Source organism: Eleutherodactylus coqui, chromosome 3 (genome assembly GCF_035609145.1).
Source record: "Eleutherodactylus coqui strain aEleCoq1 chromosome 3, aEleCoq1.hap1, whole genome shotgun sequence".
NCBI lineage: Eukaryota > Metazoa > Chordata > Amphibia > Anura > Eleutherodactylidae > Eleutherodactylus > Eleutherodactylus coqui.
In genome coordinates, this window is record NC_089839.1 from 160,317,881 (window position 1) to 160,339,413 (window position 21,533).

At 42.7% G+C, this 21,533-nt stretch overlaps 1 protein-coding gene across 1 annotated transcript in view; it reads right to left on the reverse strand.

Annotated features, from left to right (window-relative positions):
- CFAP92 (cilia and flagella associated protein 92 (putative)) overlaps window positions 1-21,533 on the reverse strand; it is a 113,508-nt gene that overhangs the window by 83,645 nt on the left and 8,330 nt on the right. Inside the window, exons 5-6 of the mRNA XM_066596456.1 lie at window positions 18,570-18,683; window positions 1,901-1,973 (exon numbers count right to left, since the gene is read on the reverse strand). Of these exons, the coding sequence (XP_066452553.1) occupies window positions 1,901-1,973; window positions 18,570-18,683 (187 nt within the window). The remainder of the gene's footprint in view (window positions 1-1,900; window positions 1,974-18,569; window positions 18,684-21,533) is intronic.

Genomic DNA, 21,533 nt, shown 5'->3' on the forward strand with positions numbered 1-21,533 from the left:
TAACTTTTAAGTGCATGTATATAGATAATGGTAAGAGCAATGCGTGGCAGAATTACCCCTTCCTGACCATCCACAGAAAGCAATTTAAAGGATGAAGGAATAACAGTGTACCTGAAGGATGCTAGATTTTTTCCAAAGAAGATGCTAAAGTGAACCTGCCAGCAATTCTGAACAGGTTAAACCACCTAGAGCTGCAGAAGAAAATTGGAAGCTTTACAAACCATATCGCTGTAGTCAGCATACCTGGAAAAATATACTTTTACTGCAGGTAAATATTGTCTGAGTCATCCAGTGGGCCGCCCTTCACTGGATAACATGGCCCCTTCTCTACCTAATTAACATGAATAACTCCTCTTATGTTTTCCACAGGATGATCTGAAGCGTGTGCATGCGACCAGCAGATGGGCAAATCGTTCAACCCTATTGTGCACAGATTCAAGTCATATTTCTGTGGTCCACGATCTGTTGGTGCATGCACATGATTTGGATTGTCCAGTGGATGCTGTATGAGGCATCACCAATATCAATCAGACAAAGAAGAGCAGCAAAGTCCGGACAACAGAGATGTCCAGGTCCACCCACTGGACCAGCACAGGAAATTCTTAACTTTAACCCCTTGAGTGGCACGCCCGGAAATTTTCCGGGACGAGCTCCACTGCTCATAGCAACATAGCCCGGAAGATTTCCGGGCTATGTATCACTATGGGAGCTGCAGAGCACAATGCCACAAGCTGTGGCACTGTGCTCTGCCTGCACAGACCCACAGAGAACAAAGCAAGGGCTTTGAAAAACCAGCAGAAGATATTGCCGATCTGCCTGCAATCTCCTGCTTTGTTTACAGGTTGCCATAGAGACCATCGGCTTGTCAGAAGCAAGCCGATGGTCTCTGTGGCAGGGAGAGCTGGTTGTTAGCTGTCAGAGGACAGCTAGGTACTAGCTCTTACAGCAGAGATCAGAGAAAACCTCTGATCTCTGCTGTGTTAAGCCCTTACATGCTGCAGTCTATGTGACTGCAGCATGTAAAAGGGCTGTCACCATCGGACCCCCGGAATGTGATCAGGGGGTCCTGATGGGTCCCTGTGGAAGTCCCCTAAAGGGACAAAAAATTAAAATAAAAAAAAAAAGTTAAAAAATTATAAAAAAAATAAAAACACTTGTCTCCCTTTACTTTGTAAAAAATCAAAAATACAATCGCACATGTGGTATCCATGCGTCGTAATGACCCAGAGAAGGAAGTTAATACATTATTTAACCCCTTAATGACATGGCCCCTTTTTTTCTTTTTTCCCCATTTCTTTTTTTCCTCCCCCGTTTAAAAAAAATCACAACTTGTCCCGCAAAAAACAAGCCCTTATATGGCCATGTCAATGGAAAAATGAAAAAGTTATGGCTCTTGAGACGCAACTGCAAAATTAGTTGAAATTCAATGATTAGACCATTTTAAAAAAACCTGCCCTTGTGGGCACTACAGGGTGGTAGGAAACCCGCCACTCAAGGGGTTAATGTTCTGCAGCTCTAGGTGGTTTAATCTGTTCAGAACTGCTGATAGGTTCCCTTTAAAGCTTCCATAGTGGTGTGAATGAAAGAACATCTGGAGCCTATATAGGATTGAGTCCAAGAAACCAGACAATGCAGCAGGACTTCACAGGATTATGGTAAAAAGTTTAGACATGAGAAAATGACTGCAAGGGTGTAGCCATGTGTGATCCAAGGGTGTAGCCATGTGTGATCCAAGGGTGTAGCCATGTGTGATCCAGGAAGTCACAAATTATTCCAGAACAACTAAGAAAGAATTGCAAGATCAGAAATGATTGTGATAAATATCACGTTCCACACAGATGAGACTATTAAATAGTTCAAGTCCTGTTGGTGGTTGATAAACCAAATTGAAAGCACTCACCTTTTCACTGAACTGTCTTGCTCCTGGCTTGACATACTAGGACCTGGGATTGTGGCTGGTGGGAATTTCAGAGCTGGTAAATTAAAAGACAAGATATTTTAATATATATTTAATGGGCTACATTTATATTAATCTTGGAATCCTATAATGATAGAGTTGGAAGGGACCTCCAGGGTCATCAGGTCCACCCCCCCTGCTCAATGCAGGATCACTAAGTCATCCCAGACAATTTAAGATGTAAGAAGTTAAACAGAAGATGCAAACTTTTGTTTAATGAGCAAATGATTAACCCCTTCCCTCCCCATGACGTAAGGGTACGTCATGGGAGCGGGGTACTTCCTGCAAAATGACGTACCCTTACATCATAGGGATAGCGCGAGATCATGACAAATCTCGCACTATCCCGCAGCAGGAGTCAGTCATAGCAGGCCTCCCGCTGCTGGTGTAAAAAAAAGATAATAAAAATGTACAAAAAAGAAAAATGTAAAAAAAAAAAAATAAAAAAAAAAACCCTTTAGTGCTTTTTCACATATTAGCATAAAAGGTAAAAAAATTCAAATGGCGCATATTTGGTATCCACGCGTGTGTAACGATGCGTACAATAAGCTGAACACTCTTTTTATTCTGCACGGCAAAAAGCATTAAAAAAACAGAGGCAAAATGCTAATTTTTAGCATTTTGCCTCCCAAGAAATGCAATAAGTGATCAAAAAAGCAGTATATCCCCCAAAATGGTACCAATAAAAACTACAGCTCGTCTCGCAAAAAATAAGCCCTTACAGAGCTCCGTACATAGAAAAATAAAAGTGTTACAGGACTTTGAATGCAGCGATTTAGAAAAAAAAAAAGATTTCCCAAAAAAGGGTTTTTATTGCAGAAAAGTGGAAAAACCTAAAAAAAATATAAGAATCTTGGTATTGTTGTAATTGTACCAGCCCACAGAAAAAAATGTATTGTATCATTTATGCTGCATGATTAACGCTGTAAAAAAAAAAAACCAAAAATCTATGGCAGAATTGATGGGTTTTCTCTCCGTTTTCATAAAAAAAAAATAATAAAAGTTTTACAATATAGTCTATGTACCCAAAAATGGCACCATCAAAAACTACAGTTCGCCACGCAAAAAACAAGCCCTCATACGGACGCGTCGACGGAAAAATAAAAAAGTTATGGCTTTTGATACACGGAGAAGAAAATCCGCCACAAATCGTTGCGTCCTTAAGCCCAAAATAGGCCATGTCATGAAGGGGTTAGGAGGAATTACTTCAGAACTCATGTATACTTTCTGATAGCAAATAACATGATAGTACACAACCTATAACAACTAGATAGAACTGGTAGATCTGACAGATCCTTAGTAGATCATACTGCCTCTTGCTGGACATCTGAGGGTAACGGCCCACAGTGTGGCATCTGAGCAGCTGTGAGTTGAAATATGTGCTAAACAGCATGTTGGTGAAGTTTGTAAATTGATACTTTTTGGCTGTGCGGTTTCTCAGGCAGATCTGCTGCTTACCTACATAAGTGTACAACCATTTAACAATCAATTTGAAACCGTGCCAAACACTATCTTGGCACAGTTCTCAGCTGTACTGTAACCATGCCACTCTATGGCCCTACTCTAAGCCCAAAGTGTAGCTGAAGTCTCACAGACTGTGGTGCAAAAATGCTGCTACTTTTCATTACTGCTGGAGATATTCCATCTGTAACTTTCCGCTGACTTACTTAGGCAGATTTCTGCTATGGGTTTTCAATTGTTGGGAGTCACGGCTCCACATGTGGATTTAGCACACAGGGGAAAAACTATGTGCAACTTTCTAATGCAGAACCTGTGTTAGAAAGTTGCACATAGATTTTACATTACAGCGCGGATTCCAATTAAACTAAAGAGATACTGCACATGCAGATTTTGCTGCGGATTTGATGTGGAATTGGCACAGATTCTATTTCAAATCCAAAGTAAAAAGCAACATGTGAGCATGAGTCTTAAGTGACCCACTGTGGCATCACAAGTAGCCAGAAGAGTTACTAAAGTCCCTCTTTGTGCCCCTACACAGGGTTAGATATTCCTCTTGAAGATCTTGATTTCTTTTACTGTAATAAAACTGCAAGAATGTCCCGACAACACAACTTGGAGTCTGACTCTTCCTATCACGTGACTGATCACATGCTCATGACAGCTTCAAAAGATTGTTCAGATTCTCCAGCAGTCTCCCTGTACATCTGCTGGTCACATGATCATCACACATCAAAGGACCTTCAGCTGTAAAGTTAGTGTTTTCATCTGATTTACTGCAGCAATCCTTTAACTGTAGGCTGGTCTGGCGCCCCCTCCTTACTGCACCCGGGGTACATGCCCCTCCTGCCTTCCTCCATTCTGGAAAAACAATATATTAATCCTTATTTAAATATGTATCAGTGTTACTCTTAAATCCAGATCTGCCAGTGTAAAAGTATCTTTATAAGCAAGACTGAAAGAGTAAACAGCCAATTTGAACATGCAGAGCTGCAGTGTAAAGCATAGTAAAGAGAGCAGCAGGCCAATTCAGACTTGAGTTGAATTGCAGACTACCTCAAACACTCAATAGACAATGAAGTTAAAGGGGTTGTCCCGCGGCAGCAAGTGGGTCTATACACTTCTGTATGGCCATATTAATGCACTTTGTAATGTACATTGTGCATTAATTATGAGCCATACAGAAGTTATAAGAAGTTTTTCACTTACCTGCTCCGTTGCTAGCGTCCTCGTTTCCATGGAGCCGACTAATTTTCAGCGTCTAATGGCCAAATTAGCCACGCTTGCGCAGTCCGGGTCTTCTTCTTTTCTCAATGGGGCCGCTCGTGCAGGATGCCGGCTCCGTGTAGCTCCGCCCCGTCACGTGCCGATTCCAGCCAATCAGGAGGCTGGAATCGGCAATGGACCGCACAGAAGAGCTGCGGTCCACGGAGGGAGCGGACCCCGGCGGCCATCTTCAGCAGGTAAGTATGAAGACGCCGGACCGCCGGGATTCAGGTAAGCGCTGAGCGGTTTGTTTTTTTAACCCCTGCATCGGGGTTGTCTCGCGCCGAACGGGGGGGGGGGGGGGGGTTAAAAAAAAAAAAAAAACCCGTTTCGGCGCGGGACAACCCCTTTAAGCCCTTAACGACCAATGACGTACCTGGTACGTCATGAAGCGTCGGGGTATGTATGAAGAGAGGTTGCGATGCAACCTCTCTTCATACAGTGCGGGCATCAGCTGTTTATAACAGCTGACATCCGCTGGCAATAGCCGTGAGCGGCCGCGCGGCCGATCGCGGCTATTAACCATTTAAATGCCGCTGTCAATTCTGACAGCGGCATTTAAATCCCCCAAACGATGTTCGGGGGTCCCGCACGGCCCCCCCCGCGGTGAGATCGGGAGAGCCGTGCATGTGTCATGGCAGCCGGGGGCCTAATGAAAGGCCCCAGGGCTGCCTTAGCAGACTGCCTATCAAGCCGTCCCCGTGGGGTGGCTTCATAGGCTGCCTGTCAAAAAGCAATATGACGTAATGCTATAGCATTACGTCATACTGCAGGAGCGATCAAAGCATCGCATCTTAAAGTCCCCCAGGGGGACTTCAAAGTAAAGTAAAAAAAAAAATCAATACAGTTTTTTTTTAATTGAAAAAAAAAAAAAAGTTGTAAAAGTTTAAATCACCCCCCTTTTGCCATATCTATTATTAAAAAATCTAAATAATAAATTAAAAATATGTATTTGGTATCACCGCGTCCGTAAAAGTCCGAACTATCAAAGTACCACATAATTTTTCCCGCACGGTGAACGTCGTTCGAAAAAAGAAATGAAGAACGCCAGAAATGCATTTTTTTAGTTACCCTGTCTCCCAGAAAAAATGCAATAAAAAGCGATCAAAAAGTCGTATGTATTCCAAAACGGTACTATCAGAAACTACAGGACATCCCGCAAAAAATGAAACCTTGCTCAACTACGTCGACGGAAAAATAAAAAAGTTATTGCGCGCACAAAATGACCGCAGAAAATAATTGAAAAACATTTTATGTCTTTAAAAAAAAAAAAGAGGAGTATAGTAAAAAAAAACCTATACAAGTTTGGCATCGTAGTAATCGGACCGACCCATAGAATAAAGTTATCATGTCGTTTTTGTTGCCATTTGTGCGCCGTAGAAGCAAGACGCACTAAAAGATGGCAAAATGTCGTTTTTTTTTCATTTTACTCCACTTAGAATTTTTTAAAAGTTTTTCAGTACATTATATGGTACTTTAAATAGCACCATTGAAAAATACAACTCGTCCCGCAAAAAACAAGCCCTCATACAGCGACGTGGATGGATAAATAAAGGAGTTATGATTTTTTTAAAGGGGGGAGGAAAAAACGAAAATTGAAAAAGAAAAATGCCCGCGTCATTAAGGGGTTAAATACTAGGGAGATGTAGAATCATGATGGAGCTCTAGAAGAATATTTTTTTTTCTCCACATTGATCTACAAAAGCCACACTGTAAATATTACATGCAAGCACACGCCATTATGGCCAGTGCACTTCACCAGTAAAGCCACAGCATTTAATATACAAGTTCACAGATGAGACCACAAGTGAGCAACCAGTGAAGCATCTACTGTGAGGAAAGTACAATGTGACACGGTACGAAGAGAAACGTCTCAGTATATTCCTCACGCAGGTCCCAGAATCTGTGGCACAAATTAAATGTGAGAATTGCTTAAAATGTCTCACATTTACTGAGGAAAGTGATTGATGACCCTGCGTCAAAATCTGGGTTTACTAAAAATGTTTCTTTCTGGCTCTTGATATCATCAGTGGTGCGTAAAGAAACTCTGACATGATGGATTGCTGAGCATCTGAGAACCTTAAGACAAGTAACATTTAGGAGAAATCTGCAGAGTTAAGTTTAAATAACAGCATGCCCCCGTGCTAATTGTACTGCAAAGAGTAATTGGATTGTTTGACTATACTGCTGAAGCTCTATCAGCACTGGATAAAGTCCAAAGAAGCGGAAATTAATGAACAAAAACTGAGAATAAATGACACAATAAAATAAACAATTACATTATTATATTACATTATCATTCAAACTGACTACAGCTTCTGATTATTAAATCTGAACATCTCCACTCATACAGAAAAAATGTCACAGATACAAAAAGGGATAAATTGAACTGCATTCCTACCACTGAACAGGACTGTAAACTAAAGGGAAATAGCCCATATATTGGAGAGGAACAAGCTTTCTGGATGCCCAAAGCAGGGGTTCTAGAATATGACCCCCTCCTTCTTGCCCCGTGGAGTTGAGGATCTTAGCCGTTCCCTCTTTCCTACGGTTCCTGCCATTCCTATTTCTAATACCCATTCCCCATTTCCCTAATGGTCCTTTTTCACGAGCCACTTATGAGACTCGAGCGCTTCTCCAAATGGGTCGTGTATAGGGACCAATAACCAGCAGACAAATTAGCAAACCCTTGCTCATCGGTTGATCAGTTTGTTTTTGTGAAGGGGGCGAACAATCATACTAGCGATTTTTGGTCCGTATAAGAGAAAATAAAACTAGTGCCGATCGATGTTTGTCAATCACTGCTCGTTATATCGGGCAGACAATTCGGCCCATATAAAAGACCATAACCCTCCATGTGTATAGTTCTTATTGTAGGGACAGCTGGCCACTCCACTGGTACCTGCAACTCTTCTTCCAGGCCCAATGCTAACCTCTTACACATTACATACACATCTAATGCCCTCCAATGCTTATTTCCCACCCCTCTAGAAGCAAGTGCTAACAAATTACAATGAAGGTCTATTCCTGTGAGAGAAGATACTTCTTTAGTGCAATGGAAGCACTCATTAGACCCCAAGTGCCTACAGCATTATCAGCCATTTTAACAGGCTCTAAGATGAAATTTAAAGGCAGATCATTGTTTTTCTTTCTAATCCATACATTGCACATCCTCAAAATGGCCCTCTAGGCAACCCGCCCACATACCTCCCTAATCAAGGTGAGAGAACCCTCCCCATCTAAATCTGAAGTATGTCTTTACTGTATCAAAGAGGAGCTGCTAAGTGTTTTACAATATTGTGCCGCCAGCACAACTGCTCAAGAGGAGTTTATACTCTCCTAATTGATCTTATTGCCAGGTGACCCTGCACATTGGAGCGCTCTTTCCTCCTTATAGAGGGTCCCTTTCTGACTGTTCTGGTTTTTTTTCACAGCAGTTAAGCAATATATTTAGAAGAGGATACACAACTGCCACAGTATACAAAAATTTTTTTTTCCATTTAAGGCCGCTTTCACACGGCTGTAAAACTTGTGCAAGATTTGTGCGTTGCAAGATGCACAAGTCTCGCACAAATTTGAACCCCATTCTTTTGAACGGAATCATATACACGAACAATGAAAAAATCGTGGTATGCTCTATCTTACCACGTTCCTCTGAATGTATCGCCCATTGATTCTAATGGGATCTTTAATGCATTGCATGGCTCTCGCATACCATGTGATGTGCATACAAGTGTGAAGAAGGTTTCCCATTGAAATCAATGGGAAACATTTCCAATCCTCTATCACGAGGAGAGGATCGGAACTTCACAGATGTCATGTGTTTTTGCCTGAAAAACTCCTTGCATCGGCAGGTAAGTCGCACATTCACAAGCACGATATCTGGGTGAGATTCATGGTAAGAGCTTTACAATTCTGCTTTTCTCAATTAACAAACAATACACAAACATAACTCACTCAGATGCACCCCTCCTCAACACAGAAACATGAACTCTCTATATGCAGCACACCTGGTAAATTAAACCACTCTAATGTAACCTTAAAGAGTTATATACCATAGCTGTTCTTGTTCCATTAACCTCCACCAAACTTCATCAAATTATAAGGATATTTCCTATTCATATACAAATATGTGTACATGGATGCATAGTTATTGATATATTCTATCCAGTGTGCTAATGCAGGAGGATCAGTGATGATTAAAAAAAAAAAAAAGTAGAAAATGAAAACAAATTTCAGTCACGGGCATCTTTTATAATAGCCCAAGAGGATTTAGGTACAACGGCTCAACTCTAGTATAGCTCTAAATAATGCAGTCACAATATGATGGTCAGCAATAGTGATCACAGTGCAGTTACCTCCAGTGATCACAGGTGACATCTTCTCTGGTGACATCCATTTTCTTTTCTGTTCTTTATTTGAACCTAAACTGGCGTGAAGATTCCTTCCAACTATTACTTGTCTCCATACTCTCTCTCCTACCACAACCTCCAATGAACCGCTCATTGCCCCTCCATAGTACTAGGGCCAGCGCTGTGGCATCAAAAGGAAATAGTCGTCCCTGGCGCTTTTAGTGCCCCCTCTGAGTTTCCTTTCACTTAAAGTCTAGCCAGCAGTCTTCTTGTTACAGTCTTGCTGGTCCAGATGCTGCTCTATAGTACTACCAGAAGAAGGGCGAGGAGATAGCTTCTGCATTGAGCATCTGGACCAGCAAAAATATTAGGTACATTTGGAGAAAGGTGAAATAAGTCAGCAGTGGGACAGGTGAGAGGGCCATTTGACTCTAGGCCCCCTATCCCACTGGCCTCCTAACAGTTACATGGTCTGCTTACATTGGTGACACTGCATAGAAGTGTCCTGGGGCAAGAAATTGCCCCCTTCAGTTTACCTAAAAGTTTATGTGCCATCAACCAAGCATAGTGTCTGTTCTGGTTCTTTTGCCATATTGGCAAAGATTTGTCCTCATATTTCTAAATATGGGGAGGAAACATTTTTCTGTGTGTTTTTATTCATTAAAAGGACTTGTTCTTCCAACAGTTTTTGCCTGTGTTCATGGTATCCTATGTCTGTTTGATAAAACACAATAATGTTTTACTGAATAAATAAGGACAGCTGTATACTTTACATTTTTTTTCCAATTCAAACTTCTGTAGCTTAAGCACGTATAATTTAAATTGATCTGTTTCGATGCACACAGAAATGAGGGTGTCACATTATAGGAGAGCCCAGTTTGGGATTCTCCCTCCATCCCCCTTTTATGGCCCAGGAGCCAATATCAAACGGCTTGCTAACAAGACAGTTCCTGTAGAGTGGAGTTGTGCACAGATTCTTGCCACTCTGTAAGCAAGGGGAATGGGACCAAGCAAGACAGATCCCCCTCTCATAAGGACCTCAAGCAACTGCAACACGTGAACTTTTGGACCATTTTAGGAGAATTTTTATTTAATGGTGTTGTCCCACCAAAATGGATTATCCCATAATCACAGGATTGGGCATAACATATTGTTTGGTGAGGCCCGACTGCTGGGACCTCCACTGATCCTGAGAACAGCCATGTAAAGCATCCTTGAATGGAGTGGTGGTCAAGTATATTAGCTGCCGCTTCATTTATTTCAATGGGAACACTAGAGAGAGCCACGTTCAAGTGCTTTGCTTTCTCTAGCAGTCCCATTGAAATAAATGGAACACAAATACAACCCCAGCCCTGTTCATTCAGCGACACCGCTCTGGACAGCTGTTTGTCTGGGGGGGTCTAACTGCTGGGTAAGATCAATAAATTATCTCATATCCTGCTGATAAGGGATAACTTATTTTGGCGGCACAACCAATTTAAAAAGGGAATGTGCCATCAGAAAATGACCTGTTGTATAAATAAAATTTTTATGTTAGACATATTCTTTAAGATTTTTAATTCTTAATGTCATGATATAATCCACCATTCACAATAGGTGATGATCACGCCTCCCTTCTTTCCCTTCTCTGCACAGTCGAATAGTCTCCCGTAGAAGTCAATGGGTCAGCTCCTGTCCACTGTGTAAATGCTCCATAATTTCTGCTTTAAAGCACATCTCTAAAAGCTTCTGTAAAGTGTATCTCTGTAATAATGACAAGATGACAGCCCCCATAGTCGTATATAGACAGTAGAATAAAAAAAAATTAGAAAAAGTCATTAATTATCAAACAAATCCATGTACATTCCCTTTAAGTTTAAAATAAATACTAGCAATCTTTGGCAGTAAGAAGTAGATCTTAGAGCTTATGGCGTATGTGAGATTTTGACATTAGCGGTAACTCATTGCATAACCTTGTTGTTTGAATATCTCTGACAATGAAGACTTCAGTGTACAGGCAAGGAGGATAAAATACTCTGAGAAGGTCAGCATATGCAAAGCCTGTTCTCAGCTATCGTGAAAGAAATGTGCGCTTTATATATTCGGCTGCATTTGATGGTCTTAGAAATACATTGCATAAAATATGCTGGCCTGGCAGAGATAAGGAAAATGGTATTAAAATGATGTTCGAATATTTTCTTATCTTACATGTGTTGGTCATGACATTTCCTATATCTGCTGTTATACAACCTGATTAGAACGTCAAATTCAAGAAAATGGCTCTAAAACGGAGTCATAAATAAATCAGTTTTCCAAGACTGACAAGTATACTGTAGTCAGGCTTGTCTTCTAAAAGTCTCGTGTCCTAAAAAGGGTTGCAAACTCCACTTTATTTTTATAGTCTTTGGATGCAAAAAGCAAGGAAAACACAAAAGTTACAATAAGGTTCATAAGAAAAGAAAAACAGATGAGTAAAACTTTCCAAAATAGGTGTGACATTTGAAAGTACAAATACCATTACACAGGTTGGATGCTGTTCATATCTAACACTTAGAAGAATGCTAACTAAGTTTGTGCCATAGTACCAGTGAAGTTAGAGGACTTTTTGGGACTTAAAAAAAATAAAACTAGGTGCAGACAATGCTGTAAAACAAAGAAATAATGCATACTCACCTCCTTAAGTGGCCCCTCGTCCAGTGTAAGAGCCCTGGTCCCTGTCACTCCAATCATGGGAGAAACTGTGACAGTCAGGCTTCAGCTGAGTAATCACCTGCGCAATCAATGGTACACGCCCACTGCAGCTTCCTACAGGATCAGAGCATTGGAGACTGGGGTCCCTGTGCAGGATGAGGAGGACCACCAAAGGAGAGCAGTATCCCTTATCTCTTTATTCTACACCATTTTCTGCCACAAAATGTTTTATTAATCTTAGAAAACCCCTTTAAGGTACATTAAAGAGTTTGTAAATATAAAAATAATCTATGGAAAGCTAAACAAAAATATACATACCCATGGTAGAGTCGCAACATCTATGCTTTCAACCTCTATACCAGGGATACTCAATTAGCAGATTGTGGTCCGATTTTGGCCTGATTGCGCCAGTTGACCAGACCCCACAGACCTGCTATCATATAGTAAATGCATTGAAGAAGGGCAATGTCATCTCCAAAGAGTCTATACTGGAAGGTATACCAGCAGGAGCAAGAAAAGGAAACAAAACACAGTGGCCCGATGCACAATCTTCTTTCCCAGGCTGCTTCGGTACACTAGCTTGCGGCTCTGAGTTGCAGAACCCGCGCGGAAGACCTGCAAATCAAAGCCGCCTATAGGGATGCATTAGCATCCACAAACAATTTAAAAGCATGCGGATGCCATTTTCTCCCAGCGTGCGGATCGCATGCTGTGGGAGAAGAATCGCAGCATGCTCCATTTTGGCCGCAGATTCCGTCATATCTGTGGCACAGTCACAGCTGCCATTGTGGCTGTGCCACGGATCCGCAGGAAAGCAGGATATTAAAAAAAGAAAGAGGAGCACTGCACATGGGTCCGGCACAGACGAGATCCGCGCTGGAGCTGTAGAGGTAAGAAAACCTCCCCATGGCCAAGCTCACGCAGGGATTTAGCAGTGTAATTCGTGCGTGCAAGTGGACATTGGGCCTAAGATTTCATCTGCAGGAGGGAACTAAAAAAAGTCTTGTTTCCTCAGTCTGAGGAGATGTGTGTGTGGTGTTGTCTCTCATATTCATCATGTCTGCTGTGGCTTGTCTGGTTTAGTGCTCCCGTGCCTATCTACAGTACTTCTTGTAAGGCTAACTTCACATGGGAGAGCGTGATATCGAGCCGTGATTCATATCGCGCTCGCCAATGTGCGATTTCCCAGCGGACGTGAGGGGTTTTATTTTTCAAAACCGCCTCACATTACTTTGGGGAAGTAGTGACCCGTTATTTTCAATGGGGAGACCTTGCATCGCATCTCACATGCGTGCACATGGGTGATGCGATGTAAGGGCATGGCCAATGATAGGATGTGCCACGAATCGTGTGAGAATCTCGCCCATGTGAGGCCAGCCTAAGAAGGCATCTTCCACGAATTCCCCCAAACCTTGCGGTTTTACCTTGCTTGTTCACATTTGTCCCTTAATTAAAGCGATATTCCCAAAACAGACTTATCAATCCATAGGATGGGTGACAAAATTCTGTTCTCTGGGGATCACACTGCTGAAACCCCCGCTAGTCCAGTGTCCCCCTTCTTGTCACTGTGGGCTCGCTTCACCCCAGCAGTGATGTGGAGAGTGAATAGAAAGGTAGTCGCATATTCACAACAGAAATAGCTGATTACAAGTGCCCGACTATCTTTTTCAGCCCCGCTGAAGATGTAGCGGCACTGAATAGGCTTGATCGTTACTTCATTCAATCTCCTCCTCACTGCGGGGGTTACAGCAAGCCTGAAGTGAGGAAGAGGGGAACATTGGACCTCGATTCTTGGGATCATTGGGGGTCTCAGCAGTGCGATCCCCACGGATCTGATTAAAAAGTCGAGTTTGCTAGGTTTCCTGGAGGCCTCATGCTCACAGGCGGATTTTTGCTGCAAAATCCGGAGCGGGTGTCCGCATCTAGATTCCGCAGCAATAACCCTTCATAGCATGCTATGGAGAAATGATTCTTCATGCATACGAGCGGAAACCAACTGCAGTTTCTGCTCGCAGATGAGAAATTGCAGCATGCTCCATTTTACTGCGGTTCCCACCCAGACGGTTTCCATTGACGTCAGCAGAAGCTGTCTGACCCGCAGCCCACACTCCGCGGGAAGAGCAGGAGATTTAAAAAAAAATCTGTACTGTGCATCGGCCGGCACGTTCGCTTACAGCTGCAATACAAAAGAAGAAGACATGGACAGGTACACAGATACAAATCCCGCAGCGTTGTACTCAACACAGCCCCTGCAATCTGCTGGCAGAGATCGCATACGGGCTTAGGTAGGCACTGCGCATGCCCGGGACTATGACATCACGGACATACGCAGTGCAACTTTTTTTTTTCAAATTGCCCGCTCTGTGCAGAGCAGGGCTGCATATCACACGCTGTCCTTTTGCAGGCATTGCGAAGGGGCAGCGTTTCAATATGCAACCCGTCAAGGGCTCTGTATGAAAGGCAGAGAAAAAGAGCATGCTGAGATTTATTTCTCCTGTGTTTTATACGGATGTCCCCTTGCAGCTCTAACATAGGTATGAAAAGATGAATGAAAGTACATAGACATTCATTGCCTTCATTCACTGCATGTTACGGTTGGCAAATACACGTGCGTAATAGATGGTGACAATACGCCCGTATGAACAGGCCCTAAGGGTCTTGTGTGGGTTTCCCACTTAAAACTTGAACTAATTCTACAATATTAGCAAAACATTAATAAGACATCCTAAGGCCTCATGCACATGGGGCAAATTGAGCAGCGGATTCCGTGTTTATAAGCAATCCGCTGCTCAATATGCCCATGGATGTGTGGAGATTCTTCTCTCCTCGCACACCAGTGAATTTTATTTGTGGTCGCTCCGTGCCGAAAATAACGTCGAGCGTGCTCTATTTTAGAGTGGAATACGCAGGGACAGCTTCCATTGAAGTCAATGGAAGCCGTCCCTGCCGCAGCACTTCTGCAATGAGCATTGCAGAGAAATCTGTACTGCGCATGCGCCGCCAGCGTACTGGCGGCACATCCGCATACAGAAGAAAAGGTTTCTGACAGGTATGCAGGCTCGCTGGCAGTGGGCACAGGAGGATTCCATGTTGGATTTCCCACACGGAATCCGTGTGTGCCCGTGCCCATGAGGCCTTACTGTTGGTGTTACGCTAAGACCCTCACCTCACTGCAGACAGAGGTAAGTGGACTTTAACCAAATGTAGTTGAGTACCCCTGACACATACAAAATCATTAGCTTTGAATTTCCCAAGTATTTCAAACTGTGAGGTTTTTGTAACAGCTATGGGAGCAGTCCTTCATCCAGACACTGAGTGGAGCAGCTCTGTCTTCCAATAGCACAACCTAAGCCTAGGGGTACATGGTGACATTTCATGCAACACTTGTCACATGGCCAAAGATCGCAGTGTCACGTTGCAACTTGCTGTGGCTGTGACCCAACAACCGTAAGAAGTCCAACCATGCAAGCATTTCCGCACTTCGTTATGGATTTCATTGACAGGTCAGCAATCATCTACTACAGACAGCATTTGCAATCAGTGAATGTGTTCACCTTGGAGACCTGCTTTGTATGACTGACATCTACAACCCTTCAACACCACATGCAGTTGTTTCACCTTTAGTGAAGGAAACAAGTGTCTAAATTGAACTGTAAGGATGACATTCAACATCTGGAAAAGCAATCCTACATTTTTATGGCTCCTTTCTTAGTACGCATTTGTGATTCCAACATACGATGCAGGTCAGTGCACTATGGCTTCAATCAAGAGGCACCGTCACAACATTTCCTAATTGAGATTCTGGATAGACGTTATGTTGGCGGTCAATAACAAATATCTAGTTGTTTGCGCTCAGCAAAAATAAGATTGAGCCGCTGCGTCACCGGCATAGGATTTATTACAGAAAATAGCACTGTAATGGCAAGCGAAAATAAAAAGTGGTCACGGACTTTGGAAGGCTTACTGACCATATAATATTTGATGAACGCTATTATGGATACAGTTTACGTTCCGGGACATTATAACTGACACAGTGCTTCCCGCTGGGCTCAGGAACTCGGCAATTCGAGTTTTACTGGGCGCAGATCATGGAGTCCTGCATTGTACGGGTAGGAGACAAAATAATTCACGCTGCGCCTTCTTATCACGCTGTGTTACATTTCTCCGCACAATACTTTCCTGGGAACAAACACCATTCTGTTCAGAGTTACTACATAATATAAACAGTTAGTAGAAAGTATAAAAAATTTACTTTACTTGGTATCAAATAAAATTCTGCTCTCCCTAACTATAGGCATCAACACAAGGAAACTGTACGAGTATATTGTTGGGTATTATCACTGGTATATAAAACCTTTCTGGCAATTATTAAACAGGTAAAAACACTCAGCGACTCGGAAATGTAATGATCTGCATACTATGAGAATTGTTTTACATCAGAGCTGGCAAAACATGGTCATCTGCTTGACATGGCACTCTTGTTTGCCTCTTCCCGGGGCACTAGTCTTGGGTTCAAATTCAACATCTTTATATCATATAATTGCATCACATTTGAATGCATGTGTGTGCCTCTACACGTATTCGCATGTGCTAAGGGAAATCTTACGGAGCCCGGTGTCAGAAAATTTCCCATTGTATGGTACCCTGAAAAAAGACGTACAGCATCCAGTTCAGCCTAATATTCTGCAATGTTGATCCGGAGGAAGGCAAAAAAAAAAAAGCACAAGGTAGAAGCCAATGTTCCTCGTGTTATGGAAAAATTCCCTTTCCAACTCCAAGCCTAGCATTCAGAATAAATCCCTGGGTCAACAATCTTTCTATGATGAAAGACTGCTCAGCTTTTTTCCTAAGCGACATCTAGCAGGATTTTAGTAACTGACTAATACCATATTGACTTTATGCAGTATAAATGATGGACGCTGAGCTGAACGATCATCATTCAGTGTAAATAGCGGTCGTTCAGTACTGAACTGCTGCTATGTTAAGTCAATGGAGAGGGGCGGGGGAGCGAGAGGGGAGAAATCTCCTGCAGCCTCCCCGCTCCCCTGCTGGCTGCTCCGTGAGCGAGCCAGCGATACTCGCCCCTGTGTGACAGCGCGGGAGCAAGTGTACGTGGGGACGAGTGTCGAGCATCGTTTCCCCAGCATTCGTTCTGTCTCAAGGGACGCTTCTAAATAAATACTGTTTTTCAATCATGCTATATGATGCATTGTCCTTCCTAAACAAGAACAGTACGTGAATTATTAAAATGCAATCTCACAAAAAAGCTAAAGAAATTGTCTTATGAAACATTCCCTTTATGAAATGGAACTGGCCCAACGAATTCTCCGACAAGCCAAAATCATACAGAAGGTTAATTGGTTTATTTAATGTTGGTAAGAATGTGTGTAAAAGATACTGATCTTGGAGGTGGAAGGCCATGTCTTCAAAGATTGACTTTGAGAAACATTAGCATGAACCTTGTACAAAGGCATTTGCAACAAATTTGAAAATTCATAATCACTGCATCTGATATGAAGCGTCGATTAGCACTGGAGTGTACAACCATGGTGAGCATGGACCCAATACTAAAGCGCAAGGATGTCTCAGTCACCATCAAATGAAGGTGAATCGTCTTCCCGATTGCAACATATGGCTGTGAGACGTTTACATTGGATAGCAGACAGAAGAAAAATGTACACGTTTGAGCTGTGGTGTTGGAGAAAACTGCTATGAATCCCCTGGACAGCCAGTGTCACCAACAAAGCAGTCCTGGACCGTATCAGCCCAGAGGTGTCCCTGAAAGGCAAGATCACCAGACCAACTTAGTTTGGACACGTGAGGAGTGCGAATTCGCTGAAAAAAACAGATACTATCTGGAATGGTCAGCGGTAAAAGGAAACCAGGAAGACAAAAGACACGTTGGCCGGACACCATCAAGAAGGACAAGGAATGAACATCAGGAAACTGAAAGCGGTTGTAGAGAATAAAGAAGCGTGGAGAGAACTGGCCTACAGAGTATCCAAGAGTTGGGGACAACTGAACGGATAGAATTGGAAATCATTGTTTATACAGTTATAATCTAATGTGGGACTGCACCAAGGAGGCATAGAAGTGTCAAACAGGTCACAGGCTGATCCTCTCATAAGCCATGGCTTAAAATGGTGACACATGGTGGATGAAAACGCAGGTTACAGTATAAGGGTCTTGTTAGTTTGGCCATTTTAATAAAATTACTGCCCCTAAAATTATACTTAAAGGGGTTGTCTCGCGGCAGCAAGTGGGGTTATACACTTCTGTATGGCCATATTAATGCACTTTGTAATATACATCGTTCATTAAATATGAGCCATACAGAAGTTATTCACTTACCTGCTCCGTTGCTGGCGTCCCCGTCTCCATGGCTCCGTCTAATTTCGCTCTCTGCTTGCTTTTTTAGACGCGCTTGCGCAGAAGGGTCGTCTTCTTCTGGTTCGTCCGGGCACGAGCGGTGTTTTGGCTCCGCCCCTTCTACGCGTCATCGCGTAGCCCCGCCCCCGTCACGTGTGCCGATTCCAGCCAATCAGGAGGCTGGAATCGGCAATGGAACGCACAGAGCCCATGGTGCACCATGGGAGAAGACCCGCGGTGCACCATGGGAGAAAACCGCAGTGCATCCTTGGGAAAAGAACCAGCGGCCATCTTTGGGAAACGTTTTATAAGATGATGGAACACAAGAACTGTGAGTAGAAACCTGCTTTAAAAGCTATTTACACTGGTGCATAGTAGTGTATGCTTAAGAAGGGGGACTGGGCAAAAAAAAAAAAATCACTGTTGCCTCGAGACAACCCCTTGGATTGAAGCACTTGGAACCAGTTGGATACATGAAACACAAAACATAAACTTACCTTGAATATTGGAGTCATCCTGATATACTTTATCTCCATTTTTCTTAAGAATAAAACTTTGGCGAGGCAGACTGTCTTCAAAGAGTTTTCTTTGGTTCAATATCAATTGCTTTACTGCAGCCAATAAGAAGAGAAGAATGAATACATACAGTAGATTTCATGTTCCAGCTCCCTGTCTGCATGAATTGGTACATTTTTACATAAAGCCAAAGGCAGAGAGCATCCATGTCCTGTGACAAGTCCGTACACTAACATTAATGCTCTAATTAAAAATGTTCAAGATAATGTCAAACCGTGCATCGTGGGTCTTGTCACAGCCTTTACAAGAACCGCTTCTAAGAGAATCACGAGGGCAAAGATTTGAAAGCTCAGTGGTTGCACCAAATAAGTGATTAGCAAGGGAAAATATTCTACGGGTGTGAGCTGTTTAAGACATGTTGTCACAATTGCAAAGATGGCCACCACAGCAAAGGAGAGAAATGTCAATATTGCCAATATAGCTGTTAGTAAATAAAAAGTTAAGATATTGGCTATTTCTCTAACGTCTCAGGCAATTCTCTTGCACAATGTGCGGAATAAACATGATATTATCATAACTTTATACAATATTACAAGAACATTAAAAAAAAACTGCTACCGGTCCCAACCTTATCCCATATGCCAACAGTAGCTAATGTGAAAAAAATAGTAACATCTCATGCAATGTAATGGACTGTGAAAGGCTGCATCTTTTTCAATACAGCAATTTAGGCACATTATTAAAGGGTTATTTCCATTTGGGCAAGTTATTTCCTATCTACAGGGAATAAAAGTATAGGGGATAACTTGCAGACCAGTAGGGGTCCAACTGCTGGGTCCCCCACCATTCCAGAGAAATCATGCTCGGGGGGTCACAAAACTTGGACAGCGGCAGCTGTGCATGCACACCACCACATCATCCACTTCAATGGGACCACCGGAGATAACAAAGTTCAAGTGCGCGGCAATTTACAGTGGTCCCATTGAAGTGAATAAAAATACTGGCAATTGCAGAGAGCTTGAACTGGGTTATCTACGACATAACCACTTGAAGCGAAAGGCACGGTGACATGCATGCGTGGTCACGGCCGTCAAACTTCGCAGACACTGCTGGAGACAATTTCCTGAGTTGGGAAAACCCCTTTAAGCATTGTACATGTGGTCTATTAGGGCATATGAACATCATAAAGGGGGTCCTTTGTTTGGGACTCCCCTTATGAGCCAGAATGGAGAGCCACTCTGAGAACAGCACTCATTCTGGAGAACCTAAACAGTCTCTGTATTACATTGACGGCTATTTAACTTATTGGCTGCCATGTCGTCCGTGCTGGCCTAAGTTTATATGGCACCCTCTGCAGAATTTTTTTTCTTTGCGTCCTCCTGTCATAAGGAAAAGATATATATATATATATATATATATATATATATATATATATATATATATATATATATAGCGTACTCGCTAAGGCAAACTACTCGAGTGAGTAGTGCCTTATGCGAGCACCTGCCCGCTCGTCTCTAAAGAGTTGGGTGCCGGCGGGGTAGAGCGGTGAGTTGCGGGAGTGAGCAGGGAGGAGCACGCGGGGGGGGGGGGGGGGGATTCAGGTGCCCCCCCTGTTCCTCCCCGCCGACACCTGAATGTTTAGAGACGAGCAGGCGGGTACTCGCATAAGGTACTACTCGCTCGAGTAGTTTGCCTTAGCGAGTACTATCACTCATCTCTAATATATATATATAGCACAGATAGGCAGTCTGCTTTTATTCTGCTCATTGAATAAATAACAGCTCATTGAATAAAGAAAGTTTCAAAACCAAGCTCATAACATAAATACAGCACCAGAACCAAGCTAATCTAATATAAAAAAAAGCATAAGGCTTTCTCTTGCCCCACACTTTGACCCCTTAGCGTGACACTTGGTGGATGATTTTGGTGTCATTAGATTTGTTACATCCTCACCACCGCCATAAAATCATAAAATGTGAGTTTGCTACATTGAGTGACCTGTCAGGCCAGGTCAAAGCTCCTATGTTAAGTCTAGCGGCACGGTTGTGCTTCAGCCAACAGCAACGCTAAGGAGAGTCAAGCGTTCCTAGGTGACTTTCACATCAAGTGCTTACCAGTCTGACTGTTTCCATGTCCCTAAAATGTGCAAAACCAAGCTGTTGGTACACTGAAAATGTAGTCCTTGCCAATTAAAACAATCAGTTCTTAAAACATTTACAATCATTTCTCCAAACTTTTTATATTTGCGCAGCGAGCATTGGGTCAATCTAGTAACACAAACACAGTAGCAGAACTAATTGTGTTGCGGGGGTGCACATGGGCTGAGAGCAGCACTTCAGAACATCAGAATGGAGGAGACGGAGCCAGGAGGAGAATGATTCATGTAGCTCCACAAGACGCTGCTGTGCAGAGGAAGAAGATGATCTGGCTGGGGGGAATTCTAAGGAGGTGATCATCCCCAGCCTACACACTGGTGCTCTGTGACTGCACGGGTCGCAAGTAGCTAAGGCAGGCCATGCATGTAATACTACATTTCCCAGGAGGTGGGGAAGGGATAGAGGGAAAAAACAAAAAAGGATTGCAATCAGTGAAGAGTTGGGTAAAAAGGTATCCAGCCTTCATTTCTGTGAGGATGTGACAGGTCCCAGGGACATAATGTACTGCCCCACGGATATACATAATCATATGAACTTTCCTTAAAATAGAACTTGTTTATTTGTTTTTAATTTTTTTTTTTACTTTTTCTAACCGATTTTTTTATTACTAGAAAATAATTCCAAATGAAGGGGGTTTCCTAAAACCTGAAACACCGACCATAGAAAATCTTGATATTAATTAAAACTGATGTTGCTAAAAAGTAATAAAACTTTATCCCAAGATGACAAAAATGACCGAGACGATTGCTGGCTTTTTACATAGCACATGTATACTACAATAGATAT